This window comes from Anomaloglossus baeobatrachus, chromosome 8, assembly GCF_048569485.1.
Source record: "Anomaloglossus baeobatrachus isolate aAnoBae1 chromosome 8, aAnoBae1.hap1, whole genome shotgun sequence".
In the NCBI taxonomy this organism is placed as follows: Eukaryota; Metazoa; Chordata; class Amphibia; order Anura; family Aromobatidae; genus Anomaloglossus; species Anomaloglossus baeobatrachus.
Genome location: NC_134360.1, coordinates 42,234,520 through 42,251,901, shown reverse-complemented (window position 1 = coordinate 42,251,901; position 17,382 = coordinate 42,234,520). Strand labels below are relative to the sequence as shown.

General features: G+C 45.5%; 1 protein-coding gene and 1 long non-coding RNA gene across 2 annotated transcripts in view; one reads left to right on the top strand and one right to left on the bottom strand.

Annotated features, from left to right (window-relative positions):
- The window catches only part of PODXL2 (podocalyxin like 2), a 26,060-nt gene extending 9,315 nt beyond the window's left edge, over window positions 1–16,745 (top strand). The window contains exons 6-9 of the mRNA XM_075321516.1: window positions 7,225–7,381; window positions 9,394–9,455; window positions 10,528–10,707; window positions 15,998–16,745. Coding sequence (XP_075177631.1) covers window positions 7,225–7,381; window positions 9,394–9,455; window positions 10,528–10,707; window positions 15,998–16,192 — 594 coding nt within the window. The 3' untranslated portion in view covers window positions 16,193–16,745. The remainder of the gene's footprint in view (window positions 1–7,224; window positions 7,382–9,393; window positions 9,456–10,527; window positions 10,708–15,997) is intronic.
- Window positions 1,947–7,375, bottom strand: LOC142249710 (uncharacterized). Its single transcript, XR_012725093.1, has 2 exons — window positions 7,200–7,375; window positions 1,947–7,113 (listed from the first exon to the last, which is right to left on the bottom strand). It is a non-coding gene; the product is annotated as an uncharacterized LOC142249710 (long non-coding RNA).
- Window positions 16,746–17,382: the final 637 nt, after the last annotated feature.

Below are 17,382 nucleotides of genomic sequence, written 5' to 3'. Positions count from 1 at the left end.
GGTGACCAAGGGGTTCTGTAGGGTTTCAGCCTCACAATCAATGGGAGGCCCCCTTCACATACATGTATGTATTTTTGGTATGCGTGGCATATGTTTTTTTCATAGATACCACGCGTACTCATGATGACGTAGGGTTATCTTATCTTCAAATGTCTGTTTATTTCCAGCAGCATGGATAATAAGGGTCAAATACAAGTCTATGGGTCTGTGAAAAACACGTGCAGCACATGGATGGCATCCGTGTGCTGTCTATTTTTAAAGGGAACCAATCATCAGGATTTTCGTATATAAGCTAAAGCCAGTGCTATACTCCACTATCGTGGTGATTATCTACATAGCATTAGTGGTCAGCTCGGATGTATATTTTTTCAAATCCATGAAAGTGAAGTTTAAAAAATCGGCAGCTGCTTGATTGGCATCTGCACCGGAGCAGATAATATCTGGGTGGGTATTCATATGGATTCCCGCCCCCTGCCTATTGTTCCTCCCTCTCTCTGTTCTCTATGCTAATTTTACTATTCACTAAGATGGCGTTGGAGTTGGCGTCTGTGCATAGCGCTTATATCCGGTGCCATCTTTATGAAGATCGTGTTATCCCCTGCTATTCTATTCTTACGGCTGAGAGGGCGGCGCTTGCGCCCTTGCTTCTTCTGCTCTTGTTGTGACCGCGGGAGTGCGCGCATTCACGACAGAAGTGGAAACCGCCCCCTGAAACAGCTGATCAGATGACACAACAGACCGGAGGAACAAGCCGACAGCAGCGTGCTAGCGACGTCAGCACCAGATTGCACGGCACAGGGTCAGGTGAGGTAAATTCACAATGGACTCACCTAACCCCGTGATGTCAGTGCCGCTGTGCTGGCACAGGGTCCTGGCAGGCTGCTGTGCTGACACGGTGTCCTCTTCTGCAGCTAATCGAGTCCTCCAATCAGCTGCGTGCTCCCGCGGTCACAACAAGACCAGAAAATGCGAGGGTGCATGCGTCACCCTCTCAGCCTTAAGAATAGAATAGCAGGTGGTAACATGGTCTTCACAAAGATGGCATCGGAGATAAGCGCTATGCGCAGGCGCCAACTCCGACGCCATCTTAGTGAATAGTAAAATTAGCATAGAGAACAGAGAGAGGGAGGGACAATAGGCAGGGGGCGGGAATCCATATGAATACCCACCCATTTATTATCTGCTCCTTTGCAACTGCCACTCAAGCACCACCGATTTTTTAAACTTTACTTTCATGGATTTGAAAACCTATAAATCCGAGCTGACCACTAATGGTATGTATATAATCAGCCTGATAGCGCCAGTATAGGACTGGCTTTACCTTATATACGAAAATCCTGGTGATTGGTGCGCTTTAACATTGCAAAGTTCAGGAAAAGCTTTGTAATTTAATTTTCTATATCCATACCGGAAAACACGATTGCCACACTGATGGCAAACAATGATGGCACACTGAGGACACACGGATGGAAAACACTGATGTCACCGCTGCCGGTGCTCCCGCTCCATATGTGTATTCTACACACGTGTGAAGAGGTCCTCAAAGTGTTTTTCCAGTTTTAAAAAACAACCTGTCCCCGGGCTGCAGTTTATTAGTTTATTTATAAAAGCTGAACTGGTTTGACTCCCCCTCCCGGGGACCAGCACTCAATCTCCACCGCTGCTCCTTGTGTATGTTATTGTCTTCAGTGCTGGCGTCATATCAAAAGCGCTGCAGACAATCAGTGAGTTCAGCAGCTCTGCCGAGGTTGATAGCATGAGCCGCTCACAACTGCTGAGCTCACTGATTGACTGCAGTGCTGACAATAATGGACCCCGGGAGCAGCGTCACAGACTCGGGGAGGGTTAGGAAAGCTTAATTATTGTTTTTAAAACAAACTGCAGATGGGTAACTGGGGTTTTCTGAAACCTAAAACCCCCCTTTAAATAGAATATCCTTCAATTAATAATAATAATAATATTTATTCATTTATATAGCGCTATTAATGCCACAGCACTTTACATACATTGGCAACACTGTCCCCATTGGGGCTCACAATCTAAATTCCCTATCAGTATGTTTTTGGAGTGTGGGAGGAAACCGGAGTACCCGGAGGAAACCCACGCAAACACGGGAAGAACATACACACTCCTTGCAGATGGTGTCCTTAGTGGACTAGAACCCAGGACCCCAGCGCTGCAAGACTGCAGTGCTAACCACTGAGCCACCGTGCCGCCCCTATTCAATTGTAGTGACTTGGATGGTCAAGGATGACGCAATTATCCCCCTTAATCTCCATGAAACGGTTTTAGAATCATGTTGTAACAAAATTAATGTTGGATAAAGACGATGTCCAAGGTTTACTTTTCCAGTTAGTGTGGAACTATAACTCCCAGCTCTGATGGCTGTGAAGCGTGATCGGTCACTCCACAGAACACGTATCCATTGCTCCAGGGTCATGTGTTGACAGCTTTACACCACTCCATCCAACACTCGGCATTGTGCTTGGTGATGTAAGGCTGCACGCAGCTGCCCGGTCATGGAAACCCATGCCATGCTGCTTTTGGCCTCCATCAGGCCAATATACCTTTTCATTCATCTTTATGGAATAATGCGGTCTCCTGTGTTACCGCATCTCACACAAAAACCCTATATAGATAGTAGTAGGTGTTTTTTTTAACATGGGGGGACCTATGGATAACGTGCGTATGCACTGGCGGTATATGTCAAGAAATGGAAAACCTCCCAACATGGCTCAGGTAGTGGAGCGGCCCACCAGGACACATTTATCACAAAATCCCAATTCTCATCTGCGGCGAGTTATCGCCTCCATAGCTGGGAAGGAGTTTGTGACGTCTTCTGCTTCCAAATTGTATTGTTAAAGCGCAGGCCGGAGCCTGCCCTGAGATTTAGCAGTCTCCATGACAACTGTCGACTGTCTTTATTAACCATCTCCAGGGTTTCCGTGTTACTATGACAACAGCAGCTGGGATTAGACAGCCTGCCTGGCAGGCGGGAGGAATGTGGAGGCTCGGTGACCTTTCAGTACCAGCAGAGCGTCTCCGGGTACATGAAGGAGGACCTCATTAGTGGCCACGGAGCAGCCTTCATTCACAGGCGGCCATAGTCTGATAATACAAGTTCTCCGCCTTTCATGTCACGTAGAACTGCTGCAAAGATGAGATTTCATTGTTCGCTTTCTGTCATTTACACACTGTGCATGTTACATGGCAAAAAGTACGTGACCTCCCCCAACATCATATCTATAGGCACTCGTAAACATGGCCGCTGGTACGGGGCTGGTCTGCGCTGCTTAAGTATATAAATCTTTTACTGACCCCCTTTATCACAATTTCGGCCAGGGTTTAAGGTACTCGCCTGACCTCCTGGACTTTGATTCTAAAATTATGTCAGTGAAAAGGAACCAGATATATAGGCAGATGTAGAGTAGCAGAGCCGGGAAATGGGACAGAAACAGTGGACAGTCACTGTTCAGCAACGATGTAGCAGAGCCGGGCAATGGGACAGAAACAGTGGACAGTGACTGTTCAGCAACGATGTAGCAGAGCCGGGAAATGGGGGAGAAACAGTGGACAGTGACTGTTCAGCAATGAAGTAGCAGAGCCGGGAAATGGGACAGAAACAGGGACAGTGACTGTTCAGCAACGATGTAGCACAGCCGGGAAATGGGGGAGAAACAGTGGACAGTGACTGTTCAGCAACGATGTAGCAGAGCCGGGAAATGGGACAGAAACAGGGTCAGTGACTGTTCAGCAACGATGTAGGAGAGCCAGGAAACGGGACAGAAATAGTGGACAGTGACGATTCAGCAACGATGTAGCAAAGCCGGGAAACGGGACAGAAACAGTGGACAGTGACGGTTCAGCAACGATGTAGCAGAGCTGGGAAATGGGACAGTGACAGCAACGATGCAGCAGAGCCGGGAAATGGGACAGAAACAGTGGACAGTGACGATTCAGCAACGATGTAGCAGAGCCGGAAATGGGACAGAAACAGTGGACAGTGACGATTCAGCAACGACGTAGCAGAGCCGGAAATGGAACAGAAACAGTGGACAGTGACGATTCAGCAACGACGTAGCAGAGCCGGAAATGGAACAGAAACAGTGGACAGTGACGGTTCAGCAACGATGTAGCAGAGCCAGGAAATGGGATAGAAACAGTGGACAGTGACTGTTCAGCAACGATATAGCAAAGACGAGAAATGAGACAGAAACAGTGGACAGTGACGGTTCAGCAATGATGAAGCAGAGCCGGGAAATGGGACAGAAACAAGTACAGTAACTGTTCAAAAGCGATGTAGCAGAGCCGGGAAATGGAAGAGAAACAGTGGACAGTGACTGTTCAGCAACGATGTAGCACAGCCGGAAAATGAGACAGAAACCGTGGACAGTGACGGTTCAGCAACGATGTAGCAGAGGCGGGAAATGGGACAGAAACAGTGGACAGTGACTGTTCAAAAGCGATGTAGCAGAGCCGGGAAATGGAAGAGAAACAGTGGACAGTGACTGTTCAGCAACGATGTAGCACAGCCGGGAAATGAGACAGAAACAGGGACAGTGATGGTTCAGCAACGACGTAGCAGAGCCGGAAATGGAACAGAAACAGTGGACAGTGACGGTTCAGCAACGATGTAGCAAAGCCGGGAAACGGGACAGAAACAGTGGACAGTGACTGTTCAGCAACGATGTAGCAGAGCCGGGCAATGGGACAGAAACAGTGGACAGTGACTGTTCAGCAACGATGTAGCAGAGCCGGGCAATGGGACAGAAACAGTGGACAGTGACTGTTCAGCAACGATGTAGCAGAGCCGGGAAATGGGGGAGAAACAGTGGACAGTGACTGTTCAGCAATGAAGTAGCAGAGCCGGGAAATGGGACAGAAACAGGGACAGTGACTGTTCAGCAACGATGTAGCAGAGCCGGGCAATGGGACAGAAACAGGGACAGTGACAGTTCAAAAGCGATGTAGCAGAGCCGGGGAAATGGGACAGAAACAGTGGACAGTGACAGTTCAGTAACAATGTAGCAGAGCTGGAAAATGGGACAGTGACGGTTCAGCAACGATGTAGCAGAGTTGGGAAATGGGACAGAAACAGTGGACAGTGACGGTTCAGCAACGATGTAGCAGAGCTGGGAAATGGGACAGAAACAATGCACTGTGACAGTTCAGAAACGATGTAGCAGAGCTGGGAAATGGGACAGAAACAGTGGATACAATGGTGGTTCAGCACGATGTAGTAGAGCGGGGAAATGGGACAGAAACAGTGGACACAATGGCGGTTCGGCAACGATGAAGCAGAGCCGAGAAATGAGACAGAAACAGTGGACAGTGACAGTTCAGCAACGATGAAGCAGAGCCGGGAAATAAGACAGAAACAGTGGATAGTGACGGTTCAGCAACGATGAAGCAGAGGCGGGAAATGGGACAGAAACAGGTACAGTAACTGTTCAAAAGCGATGTAGCAGAGCCGAGAAATGAAAGAGAAACAGTGGACAGTGACTGTTCAGCAACGATGTAGCACAGCCGGGAAATGGGACAGAAACAGGTACAGTGACTGTTCAAAAGCGATGTATTAGAGCTGGGAAATGGAAGAGAAACAGTGGACAGTGACTGTTCAGCAACGATGTAGCAGAGCCGGAAATGGAACAGAAACAGTGGACAGTGACGGTTCAGCAACGATGTAGCAGAGCCGAGAAATGAGACAGAAACAGTGGACAGTGACTGTTCAGCAACGATGTAGCAGAGCCGGAAATGGAACAGAAACAGTGGACAGTGACGATTCAGCAACGATGTAGCAGAGCCGGAAATGGAACAGAAACAGTGGACAGTGACGGTTCAGCAACGATGTAGCAGAGCCGAGAAATGAGACAGAAACAGTGGACAGTGACTGTTAAGCAACGATGTAGCAGAGCCGGGAAATGAGACAGAAACAGTGGACAGTGACGGTTTTGCAACGATGTAGCAGAGCCGGGAAATGAGACAGAAACAGTGGACAGTGACGGTTCAGCAACGATGTAGCAGAGCTGGGAAATGAGACAGAAACAGTGGACAGTGACGGTTTTGCAACGATGTAGCAGAGCCGGGAAATGGGACAGAAACAGTGGACAGTGACAGTTGAGCAATGATGTAGCAGAGTCGGATCGTGGTAGAGAGGCAGGAGTAAGTAGCGGGTAGTCAGACAGTTCACGGTGCAGTTATGGTGTAGTAGAGCTGAATCATTCTTGGGGCCCAAAATGTAGCTACATAGAAATTAATACAACACCACCAATTGTGTGGTAAAACATGCTAATATTTGGGTACATGGTAATACACTTCTTTAATCACCTCTCTAGGTTTCTTCCTTTTACCGCTGGATTGGGGGCTCTCATCTAAGGTCCCTGACCTTACTCTCATACACAAACTCCCGTCCCTGTCTTCAGCTCACGGAGCGCTTACCATCCCCACCGTGTCATTGTCACCTTCGTGGCTCTGCATTGCCTGCAGCAGTGTAAATAGGGCCCAGCTTGATGACCTCATCACGCTGCTGCATGCTGGGCTGCGAAATGACAGGCCAGAGCCCTGCTCTGCTCCACTGACCCTGGTGCCAGCACATGGCTAATTTGCATGTAAAGCACATCACATGCAAATCAGCCATGTGGTAGTGTGGCTGTAGAGGGGGGCCTGGCTGGTGCTTAATTAAGCGAAGTAGTAAGCACCGCAGCCAAGGCCCCCTGTTTACAGGGCCCCATCAGTAAGGGCAGGTGCCAGTGCCTGGGCACGCCAGAAGATCCTCCAGTTCTCCGGTGGGCCAGTCCGACCCTGTACTGTACGTATACACACTTGCACATTATACACATACACAGACTTATGTCTACTGATTAGCTGTCATACTCCAGCAGTCAGGCTGTGGTGCGGCGGAGCAGAGGCTGCTTCTTGCCTGTTACTCTCTGCACTCCCTCCATCATCCAGTCTTGATCAGGTTACAACAGCTGGTAACAAACTCCAGCTGTTATAATTGTTTTCAGTACAGACAGGACACGGAGGGTATGGATGGGTAACATCCTGCACCCCCGATACATGAGGCCTGTCTTCACCACTTGTCGTCCACTGTGGTCTTTGCAGGGACTGATTCTGAAATATATAAGAATAATAATGATTTTTAATTTCATGCATTTAATAAGAAGTAACGGGGGATTTATATACAATGCCTCCATTACCTGACCGCAGTTCTATTCTTTACAGGAAGAGTTCAGATGGCAGAGGGGACAACACCTACTGTCGCTGCTGGAGGGGGCGCTAGCATGGAAAACGGACCCGCCGCAGAGAGACTGGGTGATCTTCCTGAGCAAACCGAACGAGAATGATAACCACCTGCTAATGACAATCACAGACGAGGAGCGTAAGTCACTAAGGCAGCACAAGGCACATAAAGGGGAACTATAGGCAATAGCGGGCACCAACGTATAGGAGGAGTGGTGCAGGATGACTATGAATGGGGAATCACTTCTCATAAAGTGAACTGCATATCATGTCATCACTTTATGATCATTGTCGGGGGTCCGAGCTCTGAAACCCCCACTGATCCTAAGATACTGATCAATCAGTAATATCTTAGAGCTGCATTTCCTTCAGTCATCAGTGGGGGTTAATTTGGTGAGCCCCCCAAGAACTATAAAGTGATGGCATGTTCTAACAATGTGCGATGGTTCTATGAGATGGCAATATCCCTTTAAATCAGACCAGCCATGCAAAGATGCAGAGAAATCAGTGCTCCTGCTGTTGTAAAACTACAACAACCATCAGTCTCTGGCACTCGCAAGCTGTCAGGGCATGTTGGGAGTTGTAGTTTCGCAAGAGATAATGAGCAGCAGAATACTGATCCCGGATCTAAACCAATCCTCTGTGAGCGAAAAACAAAAGGATATAGCCGCTCTGGTCCTCAGAGTTTGCTACAATGTATCAGCACAGAAATAGTGTATCAGTCTGTATCCAGCTCAAGGAGGATTGTCTACAGTGGATGCAATTGTAACAAACCCTTATCTGTGAGAAGCGTTCTGATCTCCGTTCAGTGGTCCCGTCGGGGCTTCCGTCCGAACCCCCCACAAAACGGTGTTTCAGGTGCATGCGCCGACGGGGCCATTGACTATAATGGTGCATATGGAGTGACCATGTGCTGTGTCGTGCACCATTTTCAGGAGTAAATGCTTTCTGCAGACGGACACCCCGACGCAGTCTAGTATGTCTGGGTAAAAACCTAAAAAAACATCACTATGGGGAGATAAGGTATGCACACCAGTGACTATGTAAGGGGAATACATGAAATAGCAGAAACTGCTGTGTGAATACTGACTTGAAAAATCCAATAGCTATATGTAAGAGTGAAATGGGAAAAATGGAATCTGCATTACTGCCATGAATATATGAATAAAGAGAAATTTAGCTACTGAATTGATCAATGCAATAGAGCCCCAACACTACGCCAAAGTATTTCTCTACGTTGGGGTCCCTAGCTTGTGTGTGTCCTCTCATGCAGTTAAAAAACTTACCGTGTATGGGAAGCTGAGACCCAGGCTATTTATGCGTATGATATGGATTGGCAATAGGTGTGGTTGGGGAGGGTTCACAAACGAAAAAATACAAATAGGAATAACGTTTGGAACTCCATTCTAAGTCCGAACTGGGTGCAAAAACCTAAAAAAACATCACTATGGGGAGATAAGGTATGCACACCAGTGACTATGTAAGGGGAATACATGAAATTGCAGAAACTGCTGTGTGAATACTGACTTGAAAAATCCAATAGCTATATGCAAGAGTGAATATGTGAAAAATGGAATCTGTATTTAATAGCTGAGACCCAGGCTATTTATGCGTAGGTTTTTTAACTGCATGAGAGGACACACACAAGCTAGGGACCCCAACGTAGAGAAATACTTTGGCGTAGTGTTGGGGCTCTATTGCATTGATCAATTCAGTAGCTAAATTTCTCTTGATTCATATGTTCATGGCAGTAATGCAGATTCCATTTTTCACATATTCACTCTTGCATATAGCTATTGGATTTTTCAAGTCAGTATTCACACAGCAGTTTCTGCTATTTCATGTATTCCCCTTACATAGTCACTGGTGTGCATGCCTTATCTCCCCATAGTATGTCTGGGTGTCCACCTCCAGAAAGCGTATACATCCGGAGATAGTGCACAACAGAGCACATGGTGACTCCATCTGCACCATTATAGGCAATGGCCCCGCCGTCGCATGCGTCCGAAACCCGTTTTGCAGGGAGTATGGATGGAGGCCCCAATGGGACCACTGAACGGAGATCACAATGCAGTGTGAAAGAGACAGGTAATACAAGGGGAAAATTACTAAAATTTGCTTCCAGCTAATCAAGTTATCTGTTCTGTAAAGGTGTGGTTCCTGTAAAAGATGTTTTCACGGCACTTGGTGACATAAAGAGGAGCCTTGCAGAGGTTAGTAGTCCATACTATAGACATATAGTTATAATAAGAGATTATATATATATATATATATATATATATACTGTATTCATTTCTTATCAGATCTTTATATCTTGATACAGAGCTCCAAATTCCAAATATATATGTAAAAGAAATGAATACAGTATATATATATATATATATATATATATAAAAATATATATATGTGTGTGTGTATATATATATATATATACTGTATTCATTTTTTAATAGATCTTGATATATCATGTTACAGAGCTCCAAATTCCTTACTTAGATATAGTATATTTCGGTCTGCTTTCCGTCGCCACTTGGTGGGATCAATGTATACATCTTTACACAGCTCCCATTGAACTCAATAATAAATGTATTCTTGGATTCCAAAAAAAAACCTAGTCAATGGTCGATTTGAAAAAAAAAATAAAATCATCAGATGTAGTATTAGCAGATGTCCACAAGAGGGCAGTCAGTTCCCAAAAGAGATTTCTAGCAGGAGACTGCAGCACAAGAGGTTGAATTATGCACAGACCAGAAATAATGTTGCTGTATTTTCGGATGAGTGGGTGTTTGCAGTATTATAAAGTACTGAACTAACTACAATCTAAGCTCTCGGTCACACGAGCATATGAATCAGATGAGTGCAATGTGAGAAAATCTTGCATTGCACTCTGACCAATGTTAGTCAATGAGGCAGAGCAGACCTGCAATTTTTTTATCGAATAATAATAATAATATTAATAATAATATATTATTATAGTATTCTGGCTCACTTGCACCCATACAAGTCTATGGTTGTCTGTGCAACAGTGGATTGCACCCAGATGTCATCGGAGTGCAGTGCGATAAACGCAGAGATAGAGAAATTAAGTTCTCTGTCTTCTCCGCACCTGGGATCTGATTCTCGCATGCGAGAGAATCGGAGCACAGTAGATGACACTCGGCTCACACTCACAGCAGAATTTGTCCCGAGTGTCTTAGCATATCACATCCAATGATATACACTCGTCTGACCCCGGTCTAAGGAGCAAACCACAGAAATAAATTAACTTTTCTCACTATCCTACAGATTGGTATTGAAAGTTACTCCAGCACAGCCAGCTGTCAGTCCCGGCCGAGCCCTCCCCGGAGCGACTACGGCAAACTTTTTATTGTTTTGGTCATCATTGGCTCCATTTGCGTTATGATCATCATTGCAGGACTCATCTATATCTGCTGGCAGAAACGACTACCGAAGCTGAAAAATATGGTGAGTAACGGAACATAACGAACATAATAGTCATTATATTCCTGTACATAGCAGTATTATAGTAGTTATATTCCTGTACATAGGAGCAGTATTATAGTAGTTACATTCTTGTTCATAGGGGCAGTACAATAGTAGTTATATTTTTATACATAGGGGGCAGTATTATAGTAGTTATATACTTGTTCATAGAGAGCAGTATTATAGTAGATATATTCTTGTATATAGAGGCAGTATTATATTAGTTATATTCTTGTACATAGGGGGCAGTATTATAGTAGTTATATTCTTGTACATAGGGACAGTATTATAGTAGTTATATTCCTGTACATAGGAGCAGTATTATAGTAGTTACATTCTTGTACATAGGGGCAGTACAATAGTAGTTATATTCTTATACATAGGGGGCAGTATTATAGTAGTTATATACTTGTTCATAGAGAGCAGTATTATAGTAGATATATTCTTGTATATAGAGGCAGTATTATAGTAGTTATATTCTTGTACATAGGGGGCAGTATTATAGTAGTTATATTCCTGTACATAGGAGCAGTATTATAGTAGTTATATTGTTGTACATAGGAGCAGTATTATAGTAGTTATATTCTTGTACATAGGAGCAGTATTATAGTAGCTATATTCTTGTACATAGGAGCAGTATTATAGTAGTTATATTCTTGTACATAGGGGCAGTATTATAGTAGTTATATTCTTGTACATAGGAAGCAGTATTATAGTAGTTATATTGTTGTACATAGGGACAGTATTATAGTAGTTATATTATTGTACATAGGGGCAGTATTATAGTAGTTATATTCTTGTACATAGGGAGCAGTATTATAGTAGTTATATACTTGTTCATAGAGAGCAGTATTATAGTAGATATATTCTTGTATATAGAGGCAGTATTATAGTAGTTATATTCTTGTACATAGGGGGCAGTATTATAGTAGTTATATTCATGTACATAGGGGCAGTATTATAGTAGTTATATTATTGTACATAGGGGCAGTATTATAGTAGTTATATTCTTGTACATAGGGAGCAGTATTATAGTAGTTATATTCTTGTATATAGAGGCAGTATTATAGTAGTTATATTCTTGTACATAGGGGCAGTATTATAGTAGTTATATTCTTGTACATAGGGAGCAGTATTATAGTAGTTATATTCTTGTATATAGAGGCAGTATTATAGTAGTTATATTCTTGTATATAGAGGCAGTATTATAGTAGTTATATTCTTGTACATAGGGGCAGTATTATAGCAGTTATATTCTTGTACATAGGGAACAGTATTATAGTAGTTATATTCTTGTACATAGGGGGCAGTATTATAGTAGTTCTATTCTTGTACATAGGAGCAGTATTATAGTAATTATTTTCTTGTACATAGGAGGCAGTATTATAGTAGTTATATACTTGTACATAGGGAGCAGTATTATAGTAGTTTTATTTTTGTACATAGGGGGCAATATTATTTTAGTTATATTCTTGTACATAGGGTCAGTATTATAGTAGTTATACTCTTGTACATATGGGCAGTATTATAGTAGTTATATTCTTGTACATATGGGCAGTATTATAGTAGTTATATTCTTGTATATAGGAGCAGTATTATCGTGGTTATGTTCTTATACTTAAAGGGCAGTGTTATAATAGTTATTTTCTTGTACATAGGAGAAAGTATTATAGCAGTTATATTCTTGTACACAGGGGCAGTATTATAGCAGTTATATTCTTGTACATAGGGCACAGTATTATAGTAGTTATATTCTTGTACACAGGGGCAGTATTATAGCAGTTATATTTTTGTCATAGGGACAGAATTATGTAATTAAAGGAGTTTTCTAGGACAGGTCAGTGATGAGTCAAAACCTGGTGTAACAACAGAAATATGCAGTATCTGGACGTGGATCGGCACATCTTCGTACACTGTGTAGTGGCCTATTGCAGTGACTGTCCAGGTCATAATATAGGAATCTATTCTTTCTTGGCTCCATAAACTGCTGACTGTCCCATAGGTCCTATAATAAGATGACTGGTGGGGTCATTGAATGTCAGACCCCCAACAATTTGATAGATCATTAATATTTTAGATTTGAACAATGTTTTCAATAGTCATGTAGTAAAATTACTTGGGATATGTGCACACGGCGTGTTTTTCAGACGGATTCCTCTTGGACCCTGCCTCTAAAACTGAACATAATGCACAGCAAAATCAAAACGACATTGCTGTGCTCACGTTTTTGTGTTATGTCATGACTGTTAATGGCTTCAGGGATTGGAGACCTATAAGAAGTAACATGTTGATTCTTCGGGTGGCTTTGTTAGGAAGCCGCCCGCTCTATATATTAGACGAAAAATGTTAATGGCTGAGAAGATGATGATTGTACCGCCCCGCGCCCTCGGCTGCGGCCGCCGAGCCGCTCGGATCCGTGCTTGCGTTCTACGGGTGGTGGCTCGAGCCTCTCATGGACCCGGGGGTCACGTCGCTCTGCAAAGGGGGTTGGCGCTACGCACGGTGGATGCGGGTATTTGATTTTGGGATGATAGTTCGTGACGCCACCCACGGGTTGTGGTGATTGTGGACACCACCGCTGCGGTGAAGGTACGGGGACTCCCGGGAGCGGTGTGGTGGCGCAGCTAGGTGTTGACCCCTCCGTGGGTCGGGGATGTTGGTCCCGGGGGCCCGGTTGGCAAGGGCCGGGGTGCAGGGCGCAGTGTTGCGGTGCAGCGCGGTGCCTGAGGGCACTGGTGTACTTACTCTGATACAAGACACTGGAGGCGCTGGTAAACCAAACGGGGAGATGAACAGGGCCCGCAGCCGGCTGCAGCTTCTCCAGTCAGGTTAGCAATGTCCGCCTTTCTCCTGCACCTGTGTGTGTATCTTGACTACCGTGCCTGGGCACTGGTAGTCCGCTCCCCAGCGTATAAGTGTCGTAGGAGCCCATTTGCCCGCAGACGCTGGCCCTTGGATTTCTGGCCTTTGGCGGTGGCACCTATCCGGACGGGTTGGGCTGTTGCCTTCAATTGGGACTTAGGTGGGAATGAACCCCTGAGGTCTAGACTGCAATCAGTTAATTTGACTATGGTGGTGGCTTATAGCCTAGTTCGGGGTCTGAGTACCCTGCCTGGTGCTCCGGTATCCAGTTGGCTCTCCGGTTCGGTTCCGGCGGGCCACTACCCTGTCCCGGTCCCTTACGGTTCCACCGGTCGTATTCCTGGTCTCCTGCAGGCGGCCACTACCGTCTGCCTGCCTGACTGATCGGGGGTCCGAGGCTCCAACCCAGGCCCCGCGCAGCCCTGTACTCCTCTCACTCCTCTCTCCTAACTTAACTACCGCTTGTGTCTCCTGCCTCAGGCCAGCAAACTCCTCGGGGGGCGTGTCTATCCACCTGACTCCGCCCACCTGGTGTGCCTGTCTGACTCTGAGGGAGGCAATCAGGTCTTTGTTGACTGATGGTACCTTACTGGGGTGGGGGTCTATGTGGTGTGTGTAGTGACCTGTGACCCCTGGGGATCCAGGGCGTCACATGATGGAGATTCTTTTTGGAAAATTATGTCATTTTTGCCTTGGAAAAGACACCATGTGCACAAACCCTCAATTACCGTAGTCTGCAAGTCTTCTTGCAGAATTGACAACCATGTAGGCAGGGGCAGAACAATCGCGACTGCAACCAGGCTCGAGGTTCAGGGTTCAGCTGGATGTGCTTCCAAGGGCGCACATCCAGATGAAATGCATCACAGCACAGAGACCCATCATATCCCTGCACTGCGATACAGACTGCTGGCCAAACAGAAGCCGACAGCTTTCATTGGTATCCCAGTGACTGAGGGCGGCGCATGACAACGATGTCATGCATTGCCGTAGCACAGACACCGATGAAAGCTGCCGCCTTCTGTGTGCTGGCTACACAGGAGGACGCTGCACGATGTGAGAGCCAGGGAGGGTGAGTACAATGTTTTGTGGGGGGGGGGTTTGCGTAGACAGAACGGAGACAGGATGTGAACAATATATACCAGGAGGGACCCAGGAAGGGGACAGTATATACCAGGAGAGACCCAGGAAGGGGACACTATATAGCAGGAGGGACCCAGGAAGGAGACAGTATATACCAGGAGGTGCCCAGGAGGGGTCAGTACATACCAGGAGGGGCCCAGGAGGTGGACAGTATATAACAGGAAGAGAACATATTCACCAGGATGGGGACAGTATATACCAGGAGGGCCCCAGGAGGGGGACAGTATATACCAGGAGGGGCCTAGGAGGGGAACAGTACATACCATGAGGGGGACAGTAGATACCAGGAGGGCACCAGGAGCGAACAGTATATACCATGAGGGGACAGTTAATACCAGGAGGGGGACAGTTAATACCAGGAGAGGGGACAGTTAATACCAGGAGAGGGGACAGTTAATACCAGGAGGGCCCCAGGAGGGGAACAGTATATACCAGGGGGGTCTATGAGGGAAACAGTACATACCAGGAGGGGCCCAGGAGGTGGACAGTATATAACAGGAAGAGAACATATTCACCAGGATGGGGACAGTATATACCAGGAGGGCCCCAGGAGGGGGACTGTATATACCAGGAGGGGCCTAGGAGGAGAACAGTACATACCAGGAGGGGGACAGTAGATACTAGGAGGGCACCAGGAGGGAACCGTATATACCATGAGGGAACAGTATATACTATGAGGGAACAGTATATACTATGAGGGAACAGTATATACCAGGAGGGGGACAGTTAGTACCAGGAGAGGGACAGTTTATACCAGGAGGGCCCCAGGCGAGGGACAATATATACCAGGGGGTGCCTAGGATGGGAACAGTACATACCAGGAGGGGGACAGTAGATACCAGGAGGGCACCAGGAGGGAACAGTATATACCATGAGGGACCAGTTTATACTATGAGGGAACAGTATATACCATGAGGGGACAGTTAATACCAGGAGGGGGACAGTTTATACCAGGAGGGGGGACATATATAGCAGGGTGGGCCCTAGATATATTTACTAGGAAGGAGCCCAGGATGAGGTACTTTAGAACAGGATGTGAGACATTATTACATAATTGGGCAACGCGTATGTCTTTATAGGATTTAAATCTGACCAAAATGTTGGGAAGGCCCAAGGTCCAACTTTAGCAACGGGGGCCAACGAACTCCAGTTACGCCACTGCATGTACGTCAGCCAAAAAATCTTAGCTCAATTGTCAATTCCCTTCCCCCACCCCTCTGAGTGCTTGGCATATAGCTGACCCATCGTCTGTTTCTTTTTTTCCAATAAGGAGCTGCATTTTGTGGAGAACGGCTGCCACGATAACCCCACCCTGGACGTGGCCATGGACGGCCAATCAGAAATGCAAGAAAAGAAGACAAGCCTTAATGGCGGCACCTCTCTCCGGGCGGACGGGTGGGAGACCTTAATCAACAAAACAAGCAAAGAGGAGACGGACACCATGGAAGAAGACACTCACTTGTAGAGACCAAAAGGGGGCAGATCCCGGGGACGAAGCCGAACTATTCTTCTTTTTTTTTTTAATTGTTGGGCACGTGGGGTTATAAATGTTTTGGGTCACTTACCTGTAACTAGATGGGTTGACATGTTGGATTGTTGGCCTGTAGCAGCACAGACGTATTATTAGCACACGGTATCGATCACTGAGTGCCGCACTCTCGCCGCCGCCCTCCGGACGCTCTCCAGTTTACAACATTCGATATGATTGCACTTTATTCTTCCAAAGATTATGTTAGGAGCCAGCTCTCTGGTGCAAATCTTATCTGCCGGTGCATTCCAGTTCGGCCTCGGCCGAGCAGAGTATTGTCGTATCTTTATTTTTTAATTTTTTATTTTGTTTCTGCGTGTCGTGATGTAGGACCAGAATTTGTTGCCTCCTCCACTCGTCCGCTTCCCCATTCCACCCGCATGCAATGTGGATCCTGACAGCTTGACACAATAAAAAAAAAAAAAATCAAATAAAAAAAGTTGAAAAAATATATTTGAACCAATGAATAAAGCAAAAGGACGACAAAAGATATGAGATATTTTATAATGCGTCTATCTAAAAATATTACAATCCATTAAATATGTTGAAAAATGTTCAAGAAAATTACTGTCTAGTCCTAGAAATTTCGAGCTCCATAGGGTTCCAATGGTAGAAATGTTAAATGACCCCTCTCTGGGACTTCTAGTGTTAATCAAGTGTTTGTATGGGATTAGAAGAAACCACTGTGTTTCCCCGAAAATAAGGCCGGGTCTTATATTATTTTTTTCTCTGGGCTAATTTTCTGGTCGGTGTCTTATATTTTCCGTGAACAACAATCCACATTATTTCTTGAACAAAAAAAAAAATTAACATTTATTTAAATATAATCCTGCCATCACATTCTGGAACATCAACATTTTGTGTTCCTCCTATTACTGGGTCAGATGCACATTTTCTTATCTGATCCGCTATCCTCATGGTGCAGTCCTATAGTGGAGGGTACAGACCAGATTTACAAAGGTTTAAATTATCTGCTTAAATGTATTATTCTCTGTGTCTTGTTAAGTTTACCCCCAAGAGAAAGCAGTAACCCCCTAAAAGAATTGCATTTGCCAGACCCCAAACAATTAGAGTTGGCAAGTGAATGGGCTCTCACATACAAATCTGCGTCGCTGTCAGGTCCCCCT